The 17,997-nt window shown below is 38.2% G+C and overlaps 1 protein-coding gene across 2 annotated transcripts in view; it reads left to right on the forward strand.

Annotated features, from left to right (window-relative positions):
- Positions 1-17,997, forward strand: part of zgc:111976 (uncharacterized protein LOC553663 homolog) — a 91,369-nt gene that overhangs the window by 28,042 nt on the left and 45,330 nt on the right. For both annotated transcript variants that reach the window (XM_039753403.1, XM_039753404.1), the window contains 4 exons: positions 1,947-2,079; positions 3,411-3,439; positions 13,272-13,343; positions 13,424-13,498. In XM_039753403.1, coding sequence (XP_039609337.1) covers positions 1,947-2,079; positions 3,411-3,439; positions 13,272-13,343; positions 13,424-13,498 — 309 coding nt within the window. The remainder of the gene's footprint in view (positions 1-1,946; positions 2,080-3,410; positions 3,440-13,271; positions 13,344-13,423; positions 13,499-17,997) is intronic.

A 17,997-nucleotide genomic window follows, 5' to 3' on the forward strand; every position in this document is an offset into this window, starting at 1 on the left:
TGATACAGAACGCCAAATGGGCAGAGATTATGCAAAATTCCCTAAACTATATGCATACTGACCTAAAGACTTAGAAGAGCATAGGAAACTGCAGGGATCCTCCAAATATCTTGCACAAGAAATCTTCTTATAAAATGTTAAACCATTCAGGAGCACCGAGGAATGGTGGTCCAAAAATAGATTTAATTCTTAATGGCCTACGGGCACTTTCAATAACATGGCATATATTGCAGAAACTGTTCTTGCCCAGAAAGACAAGTTGTAAAAGAACAGAAGAGGATGAGAATACAGTGGAGAAAATAGTGGAATACTATGAGACCTGACACTGATGCAAGTGGGGAAAGAAAAGAAAACCAGGCCATCAACAAGTGACATGAACAGCAGCAACATTTATTTGTATGCCACATTTTTATGCCACATTTTCACAGTGAATGTTGTTTAAAGTGCTTTACAAGATATTAAAGAGAACGATACAAGATTAGGTAAGAATATCAATAAGTAATAAAAGTAAATCTATATTTTATAAAACACACAATTCGTAGAAGGGTAGCATCCTTATTTATAATATCAAAATGTATGTCTCTAAAGGCAAGTCTTGTGAAAAGATCAGATGGCCAGGAAGACCGAAAAACCCAATGTGTTCTGAGGCCCAAAATATCATAGAACATACCAATTATAGTTATGAAATGATGTGACCAGCCCAAGAGAAAGCAAGGAATAGCCTCAATACATGGAACAGATTCATTATAGAAAATGAAGGTGTGAGAATGACAACTTAGTAAGGTAGAGAGATAGTTAGACCCTATCAAAGTGTATGTGAAATTAGCAGGCCTACGGTAATTTAAGGAATATCTGATTTAATGTTGAGGTAACGGGGTGAAGTGGTATGGAGTTTCTGGTTGTTTTGGGAAATTTAAGTTAAATATCCAAACCTCTATAAAAGGGTAGTGGTATAGTCTGAGAGCAGTTACTGTATATGCCATCTGACCAATTGCATAATAGGGTAGAATGTTTATTTGGAAAGCCTTTTTCCATTTTGAAAGAACTGAGACAGAAGAGTTCTAACAAGTTTAACAGCAGTATATGTGTCTCATGCACAGTGTATAGGGAAGTTCTTACTTGCACGTCCAATTAACAACATAAAACCTCTCCCCACTCTCCAGTGCCCTGATCAGCAAGAATGTATTAAAGCAGGAAGGATAAGATGTAGTTACTGAAATGACACTAAAGGAGAATATTTTAATAATGCCTAATTTTAAAGTGGAAGAATAAGGGGATATAATGAATCCTGAAGAGCCCAGTGAATGCTGTGCATTGGTCCTGAAGGACACTGTTGTGTTCCTCTTGGTGACATTCATATGTCCACTTAAATATTTTTAAACTTGACAGCTGTCTCTTCAGGGTCTGTCTGTGGTGGTGCGATTTGGAATAACTGTCATGGTATGCTTACGTATCAAGTGTCTTCTTGCATTGGTACTGTGAAAGCTTTCATACTGCTAATGTTAGGGGCCATATCCTCTTTGCCTTCATTTTCAGATTTTTTTTACCTTCTCATTACTGAATTTCTTCTTTTAATGACTTGTGCTATTCAATGTGAAGTATTTGACTAGTGTAAAAATATTAGTCCTACGACTAAGAGAAGAGAAAGAGAGAAATATGGAATCTGCTCATTTAAAATGCTTTAACTATTGTTACCATCCTAGTACTACAATGACATTGTTCTCATGCATGCTATACTGTTACCTTTTGAGTTTTAAAAAAAAAAGTTTTTTTTAAGAATTTTTTTTTTTATGCTGCATAAAGGAATAAAATTACAGTGCAAGTCAAGGTTGAATATACCTGCTCGTGATAAGCAGTGGAAAACCGTGTGTGTTTGCTGAGTAATATTTTATTTGTTTTTTTTTTTTTTAATTGTTCTTTAACTATCCTTTTCATATTTTTTACAGGCTGGGCTCGCATCGAAGCCCCAATGATACTGCTTACTATATTACTTCTGACATGTTCTATTTAGAGATTATTCTAAAGTCAAGTGGTGAAGTGATGGATGTCAGGGTGGCTCATCATGGGGAAGCCCCTGTGGTAAAAAAAAACTTTTTCTAACTAATATAGTTGAACATAAGTCATGGGATATAAATATTTTACTATTAATTAATTGGTTGTATCAGATTATCAAAGAATGATTTCCAAGAAAACAATGTGTATCTATCCATCTATATGTTCATAAATACTTAACAATGAGTAGTACAGCAAATGTGGAAACAAGTATTTGAGGGATGGGAAACATGCCTATGCTGCTAGTTGTGATGTCCTCAGTTTTACAGTTTGCAAGTTCTCTCTGTATTTGTGTGCTTCATCTGAGAGTCTAAAAATGTACTGTTGGGTTGATTGGTGATACTAAATTAGCCATGAGTAAGTGTGACTTTGTGTCTAATGAGGCCTGGTTGTTTCCTGTCCTTTAGCAGTTGAAATGGGGAGGAGGGGGGCATTGTCATCACATGAATGCCTTGATTGTCTGTAAGCAATACAGACATCCACACAGCAGTGTTTACATTAGGAGGGCATATTCTTGTTCTTCTATTGCTGCAGGTTTTTAATGTACATAGTGTGGAACTTTCTGTAAGGTTGCTGATGCCTAGCAGTACTGAGTATGGGTAAAGTGTGTATTCTTAGTTTTTTATGGTGTTCACTTGCATTAAATATGCATAACAAATGTCTCAGACATTTCATGCTTGTGGATTACTAATTTGTGTGTGTGTGTGTGTGTGTGTGTGTTTTTTTTTTTTTCCCCCCCTCGATCTCCAGTAATTGTGTACCGTGAGGTGCAAATGAGAGAGAAGTACCAAAGAAAAGCTGAGGTGCCAACTGGTCTACCCTGTTTACTGCAAGTGTCCAAAACAAAGAACGAAAATAAGAGCATGAAGGGGCAATATATCCTTTGATCTCCGTGGCTCCTGAAAATTATTGGCTCTTTTGAGCATATCCGTCATACAGGTCTCTGCTCCCTCGACTGAGACGCCATCTTCCAGAAGCCCTTGAATTTGTCAACCAGACTGGAAGAGACATGGTTTAGTTGAGTGGGGGTGTAGCCGAGGTGCCCTCACTGGGTGGCTTCTCGGAGCTACAGAGGAGAAAGGAGATAGCATTGTTATGATTGTGTTCCCCCATCTTTCCCCGGTGGGGTATTGCATACCTTTTCTGAGCCTGGAAAGTGATCCTCTGGTACCCATATGAGATAGATTTGATCTATAGCAACAGTTTTGGATATAGTATGTTTGTGGTGACCTGTGTGACAATTTAAAAGGAAAATGAACATACAAAAGCTAAAACAATGGGCATAGAAAGATCACAGTAGTTCTAAGTGCTATACATGTGTTTTATGCTTTAAAATCTGTAATTTGTTTCACTTTCAGATTTCCAAGGAGTTGACAGAACTTTTAAGGTAATATAGTTGCTACTTCTAATAATAAAATACCTTTTATTTATATAGCACCTTTCCCATACTCAAAATGATTCACAGTAATTCAGAAAGAACTGGGTATAATACAACATTGAAAACAAATAATATCTGCATAAATACTAAATAAAGAATAATCTTCTTTCGGCTGCTCCCATTAGAGGTCGCCACAGTGGATCTTCTTCCATATCCTTCTGTCTTCTGCAACTTGTTCTGTTACACCCATCACCTGCATGTCCTCTCTCTCACCACATCCATGAACCTTCTCTTATGCCTTCCTCTTTTTTCTCTTACCTGGCTGCTCTATCCTTAGCATCCTTCTCCCAATATACTCAGCATCTCTCCTCTGCACATGTCCACACCAACTCAATCTCGCCTCTCTGACTCAGTCTCCTAACTGTCCAACTTGAGCTGACCTTCTAATGTACTCCTTTCTAATCCTATTCATCCTTGTCACACCCAATGCAGATCTTAGCATCTTTAACTCTGTTACCTCCAGCTCTCTCTCCTGCATTCTGGTCAGTGCCACCATCATATAACATAGCTGGTCTCACTACCATCCTGTAGACCTTCCCTTTCACTCTTGCTTATATCTCTCTGTCACAAATGACTCCCGACACTCTCTTCTCCGCCCATTCCACCCTGCCTGCACTCTTTTTCACCACTCTTCCACAATCCCCATTACTCTGTACTGTTGATCCCAAGTATTTAAACTCCTCCACCAACTCTACTCCTTGCATCCTCACCATTCCACTGACCTCCCTCTCATTTACACACATGTATTCTGTCTTGTTCCTACTGACCTTCATTCCTCTCCTCTCTAGAGCATATCTGCACCTCCCCAACCTGCTCCCTACTATCGCTACAGATCACAATTTCATCATCAAACATCATAGTCCACGGGGACTCCTGTCTAATCTCGTCTGTCAACCTGTCCATCACCATTGTAAATAAGAACGGGCTCGGAGCCAATCCCTGATGTAATTCCACCTCCACCTTGAATGCATCCGTCACTCCTACTGCAGAACTCACCATGGTCACATTTCCCTCGTACATATCCTGTACAACTCTTACATACTTCTTTGCCACTCCCGACTTCCTCATACAATACCACGACTCCTCTCGAGGCACCCTGCCATATGCTTTCTCCAGGTCCACAAAGACGCAATGCAACTCCTTCTGGCCTTCTCTATACTTCTCCATCAACTCCCTCAGAGCAAACATCACATCTGTGGTGATCTTTCTTGGCATGAAACCATACTGCTGCTTACTAATCATCACCTCCCTTCTTAACCTAGGTTCCACTACTCTTTCCCATAACTTCAATTTTATCCCCTTGTAGTTACTACAGTCCTGCACATCCCACTTATTCTTAAACTAGCAAAATGCCTGCGCTTCGCAGCGGAGAAGTAGTGTGTTAAAGAAGCAATGAAAAAGAAAAGGAAACATTTTGAAAATAACATAACATGATTGTCAATGTAATTGTTTTGTCACTGTTGTGAGTGATGAGTGTTGTTGTTATATGTATATGTATATGTATATATAATATACATATCTATACATATACATACATATATACACACACAGCTATTTCGTATCAGTGCAATACGCTGCTTGTTAAAACGGATGACTCCCGCTCTTGCGTGCAAGTCTGCGTGGATATTATGAACTATCGTATTTGTTCAAGTTCTATTTAAATTTTAAATAGAAGGAATTTTTATTTAGTCGACAGAAATATCTTTGGTAGGAATGGTAAAAACAGACAGGAATATTATTCCTGAATAAATCAACTCAAACCTTAAACAACTTATAATATTTTGCTCTCCATAAAAATATATCCTGGCTAAATTATACAAGTTAGAAATAAAGTAAACATTAAAAGAACAAACATTCAAATTTCTTTACTCTTATGTAATTTTATATAAAAATAAACTTAGATTTTAAATATCCCAAAAGATTTTGCTCTCCATAAAAATATATCCTGTCAAAATTATACAAATTCAAATATGAACATGCTGCATAACAAAACCTGGAAATATAAATAAAATGTGTTCCTTTCAGCAATAACAAATCAAATCATTCAGTTGTCTTTGCTCATATGTCATTTTAGAGCTGGACGCCTGGCATCTTTTTGGCAACAGGTTTGTTTCTGTTTGGTGTGAGGTTCTGTGTTGTGGAGATTCTCAGGATGGATTGCAGGTGCTCATCAGTGAGGCGACTCCTGTGTGCTGTTTTGTTAGTCTTTATCACTGAGAAGAGCTTCTCACACAGATATGTGCTACCAAACATGCACAAGGTTCGAGCCGCATGTAGACGGACTTTTTTTGTTCTTCAAAGTCACCAAAGCGCCGTGCAAACTCAGTGCGCAGTGTGCTCAGTTTATCAGCAAAGTGCGTATTTGGGAACACCGTAGTGACGACTTGGTTTAACATTACTTGGCAACAGGGAAAGTGGGGCAAGATGGACTGGTGCATTTGTGTCCCCCATAAAAGCAGCTTCACTTGAAATCACTTTGTGATTGTGCACGGTAAAACGTCCGCTGAAGTGTCAGATTCTTATTTAATTCTTCTGCTTTCTGTATCTTCTGGATTGCATTCAGGTTACCCTGATGTTTTGTCTCATAGTGCCGTCTTAGATTAAATTCTGTAATTACAGCCACATTAGCTCCACAAATGAGACACACGGGTTCAGTAAACATATACTCAGCCTCCCATCGGTTTTTAAAGGCTCTATTTTCAGAATAAACTTTTCTCTTCATCGTGTGAGCTAGCTTGCAATAACTTGCAGCATCATAAGCTAGACTTGATTAACGCGTAAGTGTTGGCAAGGCAGCTGAAGCGCTGCATTATGGGATCTGTAGTTTATTGTGTTACCAGCGCTTCATATACCCGGCTTTAATAACAATAATACAGTATATAAAATGATCTCGGGCCGGATATAATTACACGCCGGGCGGATGTGGCCCGCGCCCTTGAGTTTGACACATATGGACTAAATAGAACTTGAAAAGATATATTTTTCAAATGTGATCGCGCAATTCAGATAGAGTTGACGCAAGACTACAGCCTGCATGCCTCAATAAGTCATCCTCCCTCGCTCTTACTTTTTACCGCTCATCTAATGAATACACTGAGTATGGCTTTACCAAAACAATCATTGATGGCTAATAAAGTATCCATTATTCGAGTATGTAGATCGGGATATATATATATATATATATATATATCCCGTGATCGCAGCGAGAAGTAGTGTGTTAAAAAGCTAGAAAAGAAAAGGGAACATTTTAAAAATAACGTAACATGACTGTCAATATACAGTATTTGTTTTGTGAGTGTTACTGAGTGTTGCTGTCATCAAGGATTTGATTATCATTATTTCTTTCAATCAGGTTCGTATTTGTAGGATGTGTTGTGTTCAAGTTACATTCCGTGTTTGTCAATCGCTGTAAAGATGACAGGTTTCATTCATCGATTCGTTTCTTACTGCATCAATAAACAGCTCGTCTTCTTCTTTATCTGAGACCTGACACACTGCATGCACGGGTTTTTTACACTGTCTTCCTTTAGCGGGACATTGACTTTTTCCAACGTGTGCTTTGTTTCCGCAGTAGCTGGATTTATGAATATGCTTGTATGTATCAGACGCTTCATATTTTTTGCTGCCTTTTCAATTGTGTAATTCGGTTTTTGTTCAGCGCTCTTTGGAACTGTTGCTTTTTATCTGTGCACTGCGTCAGTTCACGTGAGCCACTCGGTGTACATGCATCGAAGGTTCCCAGCTGTGCTGGTGCCATCTCGTGCTATGTCCATGGCTGTATTTAATGTTACCTTAGTCCTGGCACTTAAAACTTTCTCTCGCAGTTTCGCTGAGTTTGTGCCAAACACCACCCTGACCATCTCATCTTCCTCTCCATAAGCACAGTCCTTCACCCGTGAATATTTACCCGTGGCAGTTTGCTATTGGATTGCCGCTGACGGACGGCCTTATATGGGCAGGCACTAAATTACAAACGCCAGCGCAGCCTGTCTATGAACTTAATTTAAAGTGTAGGTTTACATCGTGCTTTGTTTCCGAAGTAGCAGAACTCATGAATATGGTTGTATATGTCACTTTCGCCGCTTCTTATTGTTTCGCTGCCTTCTCAATTATATAATGCATGTTTTCTTCAGCGCTTTTTGAGGTCTTCCTGGTTTTCTATGTACTGCGTGATTACGTGGGAGGCGTGATGATGTCACACGAAACTCCGCCCCCACGGCGTTCAAGCTCATCTCCATTACAGTAAATGGAGAAAAACTGCTTCCAGTTATGACCATTACGCGTAGAATTTCGATATAAAACCTGCCCAACTTTTGTAAGGAATGAACCTGCCAAATTTCAGCCTTCCACCCACACGGGAAGTTGGAGAATTAGTGATGAGTGAGTGAGTGAGTGAGGGCTTTGCCTTTTATTAGTATAGATATTGGCACCAGTACACTTCTTTTCCTCTTCTCAGGCACCCTCTCACTTTCCAAGATTCCATTAAACAATCTGGTTAAAAACTCCACTGCCATCTCTCCTAAACGCCTCCATGCTTCCAGGTCTGTCATCTGGACCAACATTTCCATTCTTCATCCTCTTCACAGCTGTCCTTCCTTCCTCCTTGCTAATCTGTTGCACTTCCTGATTCACTATCTCCACATCATCCAACCTCTTCTCTCTCTTTGTGTGTGTGTGTGTGTGTGTGTGTGTGTGTGTGTGACAGGGTAAACAATGCTTTTCTCACCCCGGAAGCCCGTCGCTCTTCCTATGACGAACTTCCGGGTCATAGGGCACGAAGAACTCTTCGGTCCTCCCTGCAGCTCTCTCTCGTGGCCCCCATGGCATCCAGCAGGGCAGTGCATAAAAACTCCATTGTCCATGATGCCCTGCTGGTGGTCTGGGGACCTCCATTCTGCAAGGAGGGCTCCACCTGGCGGCTTGGGGTATTGACCGGGATAAACAGCCGACCATATCGGAAAGTGTCTAACTGCTTGCTTAATTATTAACCAGCTTTCCACGAAGTATAAACACCTGACAAAATATATATGGGGCATTATTACTCCATTCCTAGTTTGTCACTTACATTAAAAGTAAATATTTCTAATGTGTGTCCAGTTTGTACCAAGCAAGGAAAAAAGCAAACTGTCTAATGCTTAGTGTTGATGTCATCAGGATTAAATTAAATCAAAAATTAAACTTACTGTTTTTTGTAGATCAGTTTGTCCTTAGCGTATATACATACATTATTAAGTAGCAGTAGACAGACTCCTATCCAGTCACTTTTTAAGGCTATATTTGACTGCATTTTAACACAAAGCTTTTTTGTGTCACACTTTAAGTGATTTGTGCAGCCATCTCATTAGCGGTTCTGTGTGTCGATGAGTGTAGCACCTACACTGAAAGATATGTAAAGGCGGAAAGGGGAGAAAATATCTATGAAGACCGGTTCCTAAAGTAGAAAAGACAAGATTGGAGAATGCAAATGGGTGTCTTGATGGCTGTAGCAGTCTCAAGTGTGTCTCCGAGGATTGAGGAGCATCATCCTGGAGACCGGATCAAGCCTGCTGAACATTGGAAAAGAGCAGGAGTGGTTTAAGACTCGGATAAACTCTGTGGGTACTGATGGAGGTGGCGTGGGGGATGGATGGACTCTGGTGACTCTTGGAAAGTGAATGACAGATGAGGCAAGTGGTGCCAAGTCAGCTGAGCATTCAGGGAGTAGAGGAGATGGAGAGGTCTGCTGGACAGGATCTTTTATGAAAGAATAGTTTTGGTTTTATTATGGGATTTTAGCTAATTATTGATTTACCTCTTTTGCACTGTCTTATGGCTGACTATTTATTAATGATAATTTGAACTGCACCATGACACTTTCATTGTTTAAACATGCACTTTGCACTGTTAAATTTTTGTTGTCTCCTCACTTGCCCTATTCCCATTCTTGGTTACAAACTAATGGTGTCCTAGACAATGGATGATGCCCATGGCTGTGGGTACAGAGCATCACAATGCTCGTGCACACTGTTAAAGTAATAAAACAGGCCAACTAAATTTCTTCTCCTTGAATGTGCCAAAAGAAACCACTGTTCTGCAAAAGTTGTGGAACAAAATGAGAGAACCTTTTCCAAATAAAGCCACACATTGTGCATTGTATGTTCTGAACTAAGATTGTTGCACTAAGAATTAAGGCCAAGGATATGATTTAAGGAACGGCATAAAATGAGTGGACACCTAAAGTTTGTTTAATTTTGACTAGCCTGAGACCTTGGATCCTGCATATATAGGTATAACAAAAGATAAAAAAAATCATAAATAATACACTACTTGTATCTAGACACTGCTTTTATTGTTTTAGTCACGTTTTACAGACATAACAAATGAGCAGTCATTTCTAGCAAGGAATTCTGTATAGCAGTACTTCAATTTGTTGTTGGATGCAGACATGGGCTGTTTGATTTAAAGTGCAGCAGTCCATCTTCAAGTGAGGACGTGTAATCAAAAGGGACACTGCCCTAGCAGATTTGTCACTGGTGACTATTCGGGCCTCATATGGGATCCACTCTGGCAAAGAGGAGAGAGTTTAATGACAAGGGTGAATGTAGTGTGGCTGAAATGAAGAAAGGCTGCTGCAAAATGTAGATGCCCCCATAGTCTGAAGACTGAGTGGCTGCTAAACAAGAGTTTTAAAGATAATTTCATTTTGCTTGACTAGTTAAGGTGTTCATATTCCACAATCTGATTCATCAACCTAAGTTCATATCCGGGCTCCAACTAAGAGGGGCACTGAATGAGCTGATGCTGATGACAGCAGTGTATATACAGCTCTGGTTAGAGGGGTTAAATGTATTGGCGTAGATTAAGTGTGTGTGGTGTGTTGTGTGTGTTTGTGAGTTTATAAAAAAAAAAAAAAATTGTGTTCATTATTGTTGTACATTATGATCAAAACTAACCCTCTTGATAATCTTAGTCCTATTGTGACTTGTATATTATAGTTGAGATTATGTCACATCTGTGCTTTAAGTCTTATTTTTTACTTGATATGTCCGCTGCTCCAAATGGCGGATGTAGACCTTGAACAACTTCCTTATCATTCCTCATGCTTTTCTGTGGTTTCCTGTTTTCCCCACTACATCCTTTTTGGTTGTCTATCACCCTTTGTCAAGAGATGTAGCAATGTCATAACATTAACCAAATAATAACTGAATAGTGTTGTGGAACAATTTTATAAGCATCTCTTAATTACTATAAATGATGATAGATACAGTACAGGAATAAATGGCTTCAGATTTGTAGATATGATTTTTGCCTTGGTTAGTCTGAATGTTCACCTTTCAGAATTGGTGAGATTTAACAAGAGGAAAGAACTTCCTATTAAGTCAAATAAGTGAATATTTTATGCCTTTACACTAAATGTGAAACATTCTGTTTTTACAAGACCACTTGCAATTCCACCTGGAGCAAAAAAAGTAAATGAGGATTCATTGAGTGTTTTGATAAATCTAATGTAGCCCTAGCATTACAGTCTGCCTTGTTTTAGCAAACCAATTTTAATTTCATTCTTTATTCTCCTCTTCCCTTTTATACTCTGAGTTTCCAGAACACTTAAATGTTTATTGTATTATTCTAGAGTGCAAGATCTAGTACCAGGGTTTTGTTTCCATTTTTAGCCCAAACCTCAAAAAAAAAAAAAAAATTATTGGAATGCATTTGTGAAACTTCATGGCTCACTTGACATTTGGAACCTATTAGACTTTTATGAGGGCTTGGTGATGTCATAATCAATGATCAGCTTCAGCCCATGTTGAATATCAACAAAAGTGGGACACACTGTTTCAGGGATGGCATAAGATAATATAAAGGGAAACACTATTGTTCCCTTTATTTTTAAATTTCTTACCAATCTTTCAATTCATTGCTTTCATTTGATATGATCAGTTTAAGTATAGCATCACCTTTAGCTTACTGGTTTGTAAGGGAGCAATACAGTTTGTTTATGCGTGTATTTTTTTTTTTTTAATAAATAAAAACGCATGGAACCTTAAGAATTGACAACCTGACAGTCAATATGTGTTTTAGAGTCAACTTTTATTTGACAGGGTTAGTCTAAATCCTACCTGACTTCTTACCAAATAATGCAAGTCACAATAGGACTAAGATTATCAAGAGGGTTAGTCTAGGGCAAACAAAATGTTTTGGTCATAATGTACAACAATAATGAACACAATGTGTGTTGTGTGTGTTTTTTTTTTTTTTACACACACAACACACCACACACACTTAATCTACTCCAATACATTTAACCTCTCTAACCAGAGCTGTATATACACTGCTGTCATCAGCATCCGCTCATTCAGTGCCCCTCTTAGTTGGAGCCCGGATATGAACTTAGGTTGATAAATCAGATTGTGGAATATGAAGTACAGTAAGTCGTTTTGTAAATTCCATTTTGGCTAACTATGGAGTTGCATGAGGCCAGAATCTATTCCTGTAAAGCTGGCTAGAAGGCAGGAATTGACCTGGACTAGACACAAGTCAATTATGGATAAAATTCCTTCTCTCACACAAACTCCACCACACGGGCTCAATCTAGAGTTGCCAATTAATCTAACCTAAATGTCTTTGATGCGGAAGAATTTGAAGAACCACGCAGGCAGTTGAGAAGCACGCCATTTTTACACAAACTATGAACAGGCTAGATCTGAATCAAGGAGCTGTGAGGCAGCAGCATATGCAAATACATGAATCCGGACCGAATTCAAACCAAGTACCCTAGAGTTGTGAGACCACAATGCTAACCATTTTGTCACCTTGACTTCCACTGTTCAAATTTATCCCTTTAATTAGATGGAGCTGGCAGGGGCCTTAATATTTCCCCATGTGATTTGTTTTGTTATCTACTGTAGCAGCTGTACAAGTAGCAACTACTATATTACCAACTGTGTAATTGAATAAGGAACACTGGTGTTACGGACCTCACAAACAGAAGAGAAGCTCCTCTGTCTGATATCATGTATGTGTTACATACCATGACAGAATGGGGTGGCAAAGGCCAGCAATTGTGGCTGACTTTGTCATACCTGTTAACTCTTCATGTAGCATCAGCTCCTTGAGGCAAGACGTTATTGGCTGTCCGGTAAAGAGGCAAGTTCAACTGTGCATGAAAATCAGTATACAGCTGTGTAATCTGACATGCTCAATGATTTTTTTTTTCTTTCAGTCATGTAAACTAACCAGGGCAGACAATGAGATTAGCAACAATAGTGTGCAAGTATGACACACCCTATGAATAGAAGCAGCATATTGTGACATCGGCTTTAGTTAGCAATCTCCTTGGCTTCTCTGTATGATGGTTATTCTGCAGTGAATCCTAGTGTCATACTGATGCTAATATCTCATATCTGTTTTAGTGGTACACTAAGCGGAACTTGTACAAAGTGGCATTGGCACCAAACCCTAGAACAGGATTTGGAAAATCATACAAGAAAAAGTTGTAATATCTCACAACCTGGATTGCCACAATTACTGTACGTTAATCCCTATCCTCCAACAGGTTAAACAAGATTATTTTGTGTTCAGCTTTACTTTAAGTGCTGAAATGGTTGGAAAATCACTAATACTGATGTATAGTAGCTAAAAGAAATGCTTTCTATCCCAGTTTTATCTATCCTTAATGTTAAGAAGGCCTTCATCGTGTGATTGCATGATCCTATTTTTTTGCAAGCCAGTAACTGAAATTTGTAACAAAGCAGACAAATAGACCAATAATTTTGTCTGATTTTAAGCCTTTTTCCATCTACAGAGCAAGAAAATTTGAAGATTTTTCAGAGAAGTTGGAAGGACTCTGCTCTCTCTACAATATTGCTGGGGATCGGTATTTTGTTCTGTGTGTTCTTATGTATGTGCACTTTCAAATTGGAGGGAAAAAAAACAATATTTTATTTTATTTTAAAGTGAAACCAAGATTAAGGTTTTTTCTGCACTACAATCACTTGAAGCTGACCTGATGAAAATGTCTCAGTTTCCAAGGTAAGTCATTGCTTAATAAAGAGAAGGTAACATAATTTTACAGACAAGTTAAAATCTCCACATGGCACCTTTAAATCAAAGTCACTGAGCATTGCACATCTGGTTTTGTAACTTGCAGAACCTCGTACAAACAAACTAGATTAAATGCTATTATTTTTATTGATTCAAATTGTTACTTAAACCAGTTTCCCTTCTCTGTTTGTTGCAGTCCTGGAAAACCTCAGAGATGATACAAGTTATTTTTTTGTCATACCTTCAATGCTTACAATGAATTTCTGGTCTCCTTTGTTTCAACCACATTATGTACTTTTTTTTTGTTTGTGTACTCTCATTCTTCATCTCTCACTTCTTAAACTTATACGCCTGATATATCTAACTATAATATTAATTAGCTCCACTCTAGTCATTTCACAGCTTTTTCGATTCCTCCAAGAAATCGCCTAACTATTCCCATATTGGGCCTTAATGAGATGTATAATTTTTGCCCCTTCTCTTTCTGAACACATTATGGTGTTGTAGTTTTAACTTTTAAATGGATGCATTTTCTATTTTTACTTCTCAATCTACAGTCAATAACCCATAATTATAAAGTGAAAACATGTTTTCAGAAAGACGTGTAAATTTGTTAAAAATCAAAAACTAAAATTTATTTTTTTATAATTATTTAGACCCTTAATTCAGTACTTTGTAGACTGGTGGTCCTTTGGCAGCAATTACAGCTTAAAACATTCTTGTGTATGTAAGCTTTACACTCCTAGATTGGGGCAGTTTATCCCATTCTTCCTGGCAGTTCCTTTCAGCCCTGTTGGACGGAATGGAAAGCATCTATAACTTGCCATCTTTAAGTTTTTCCACAGATGTTCAGGTGTAGCTTGCCTACTCAAGGATAATTGAATATTTGTCCCAAAGCCTCTCCAGCATTGTCTTGGCTGAAAGCTTCAGGCTCATCATTGTGCTGAAAGATGAACCAATGCCCAGCCTGAGGTAATATGCAAGTATTCTTCAAGGACCTCTGTGTTTTTAGCTGCCTTCATCCTTTCCTCAATTCTAACCAGTCTGTGTCCCTGCTGCTGAGAAGCATCCTGTTATCATGTTGTTGCCATCACCATGAAACAGTGTCGTCATTGGGCAGAATTTCAAGCCCTATGTCTGACAAAGAGTTCAGTTATTGTCTTTCGTCATGCTCTCTGAGTCCTTTTAAATGCTGTCAATGCCTTTTACTCAAGAGTGGCTTCAGTCCAGCCACCCTACTATAAACACCTGATTGTCAGAGTGATGCTGAGATGGTGATCTTCTGATATATTCTATCATTTCAGCAGAAGATGTGCGAAGCTGTTGTAGAGCAACTATTGGTTTCCTCCCTGATTAAGGCCTTTCTTGCCCAGTTACTCAATGTGGCCAGACTGTAAGGTCTAGGATGAGTCCTGGTGGATCCAAACTTTTTCCATTTCACAATTATTCAACTATGCTCTTGGAAACACTCGAATTGGTTTAATATTCTTTCCATAATCCTATGCCATACCACAGTTTGATTGTGAAGGTCTACAGAGAGCTCTTTGGACTTCATGGCTTGTTTTTAATTCTGACATGCAGTATTAATTGCGGGACCTTATATACAGTGCACAGGTGTGTGCCTTTCTAAACTATGTCCAATCAATTCAATTTTCCACAAGTGCATACTAAGTTCTGTAAACATCTAAAAGATAAAACTGGTCTGTACTTTACTGAGTAGACTTGGTTATGCACAATCTGTATCTGAAATTTTAACTTCTCTACCACAAACCATTTCTGTGAGATCTGTTTCCATAAAAATGCAGCTTTGAATTTTTTTTTTTTTAATTAAGTTAAATGCTTCTTTTCATGGCATATGTATGGGTTTTTTTTTCTTAAATGCCTGAACTAAAAAATGTCAGTGTTCTTTGTTCTTAATGTGTTGGGTGTGGTGGAAGCATCCCCAAATCAAGTATATGGTAGACCTTTTTTTGCGCTCTCAGTAATTTTTTTTTTCTCGCTCTCTCTCTATTCCTATTCCTTCAAAAATAGATAGGAGTTTATGTTGTGAAAGAATAAGCTTTTTTTTTTTTTCTTTTTTTTTTTTAAGCTTTGATCTTTGTCATAGTTTTTCCCACATCTCCACTCAACTGGCATGTACACGGTCAAACTGACTAATTCTGGCTGTAGCAGGATGTAAAACATCCTGACTTCAGGGCTCCATTTATCAATATCCTTACAAAGACAGTGAATTTTATTCACATACTTAACTGTGTATTTTAAGAAGTGTAATCTACAGCTGCAATTCAGTCATTGCCTTCACTGTACTGCATGGCTACAAGTATGAAATAAAGGCTATTCCTTCCATCTTGAGAACAGCTCAACTGAATTTATCTTTGACAGTTTGGCGCTGCGAGCAGTATCCTGCCTTGTCCACCTCACCTATGGCAATGGATGAGGTAAGACAGTATTTTTCTGTCAATTTTACAGAGTTGGTGACTTTTATTGTACCATGAAGATATGTAAAATATTTAAAGCATCATGGCCTTATACACCTACACATTCATTCAAAACCTGTAGATTTTGTCAATTTTATGTGGTGACTGGGAAGGCTGGGATTCTAATGACGTGCACAATGCCATCTAGGATGGGAAGTGACAGTCTCTTTTGGTTGTAGAAGGTTAGAAAGATGCCTTTTTTATTGTACATTTGTCTTGAGCAGGTAAAAGGAAAAAATATGCATACATCCTTTATTTGCCACAATTTTCTTGGCAAAATTGAAGATCGAAAAGCACATGGAAATAGTTCAAAAGCTTCTCTCTTACTACTTAACACAAGTGCAATGTGTCATTAAAATGATTTTTTTTCCCTAGAGAATATGACAGCCCTCTCTTCCACCAGGATAGAACTCAAATGGAGAGACATTCTAGTGGAAAGTGGATTGAGTTTGTTACGAGACCTCTCTTTGGCATTTCACTATGAAATGCCATTGGAGGATGAGTATACCAAGTGACCACTGTTTGTAAGTGATATACATTACACAGATGTTTTAAATATCATTGATTTTTCTAAAATATTTTGTCTAAACATTTTAAAAATATATGACATTATTGCTCTCTAATAATGTTTTCATTTTAAACTTTTTATCTCTCAAAAAAGGAATTCGGAACCCTCAAATCTATAAAGAACACCTAAAATGTATGTAGCTAAAAAGTTGTGTGGTGGTTTGTTTTTTGCAGACAAGCAGGATGCACCTGACCACAGTTTGGAGTGCTAAAGCAAAGGGGCTCAATATTTTAAATTAATGAGGAAATCCTTTTTTTTTTTTTTTTTTAAATAAATTTGCAAACAATTTTGAAAACATATTTTAATGTTGTAATTATGGGTTATTGAGTGTAGATTGAGCACAAATGGCAAGATTATCTATCTAATTAAAGTTTAAAATTAGAACACCAAGTGTGCAGAAAGTGAAGGGGTCCGAATACGTTCTGAATCTATATTTATGCATCAATTATAGGCAACGATGAAGTTAATAAAACAGACTTCTCATTGTAAATTTTCAGTTACATATTTGGACTTGGTTTATAGAGCTTTTCTTAATGTTAGGTGGAATCCTGGTTAAACATGTTCTTTTCTTCAACTATTTCTAGCCTTTCTCTTTAGTTTTTATACTTGTAAGCACAGAAATTCCTAAGCCGCAGGAGGAAAGATTTAGAAAATTGTAACAGAATTACAAGTTTCACAATATGAGGATGTTCATTCTTCACTCCTGTACAAAATTTATCAAGAACAAATGAACACATCAATGCATTGATAACCTACACTCACCTAAAGGATTATTAGGAACACCTATTCAATTTCTCATTAATGCAATTATGTAATCAACCAATCACATGGCAGTTGCTCAATGCATTTTAGGGGTGTGGTCCTGGTCAAGACAATCTCCTGAACTCCAAACTGAATGTCAGAATGGGAAAGAAAGGTGATTTAAGCAATTTTGAGCGTGGCATGGTTGTTGGTGCCAGACGGGCCAGTCTGAGTATTTCACAATCTGCTCAGTTACTGGGATTTTCACGCACAACCATTTCTAGGGTTTACAAAGAATGGTGTGAAAAGGGAAAAACATCCAGTATGCGGCAGTCCTGTGGGCGAAAATGCCTTGTTGATGCTAGAGGTCAGAGGAGAATGGGCCGACTGATTCAAGCTGATAGAAGAGCAACTTTGACTGAAATAACCACTCGTTACAACCGAGGTATGCAGCAAAGCATTTGTGAAGCCACAACACGCACAACCTTGAGGTGGATGGGCTACAACAGCAGAAGACCCCACCGGGTACCACTCATCTCCACTACAAATAGGAAAAAGAGGCTACAATTTGCACGAGCTCACCAAAATTGGACAGTTGAAGACTGGAAAAATGTTGCCTGGTCTGATGAGTCTCGATTTCTGTTGAGACATTCAAATGGTAGAGTCAGAATTTGGCGTAAACAGAATGAGAACATGGATCC

This window comes from Polypterus senegalus, chromosome 5 (assembly GCF_016835505.1).
Source record: "Polypterus senegalus isolate Bchr_013 chromosome 5, ASM1683550v1, whole genome shotgun sequence".
NCBI lineage: Eukaryota > Metazoa > Chordata > Cladistia > Polypteriformes > Polypteridae > Polypterus > Polypterus senegalus.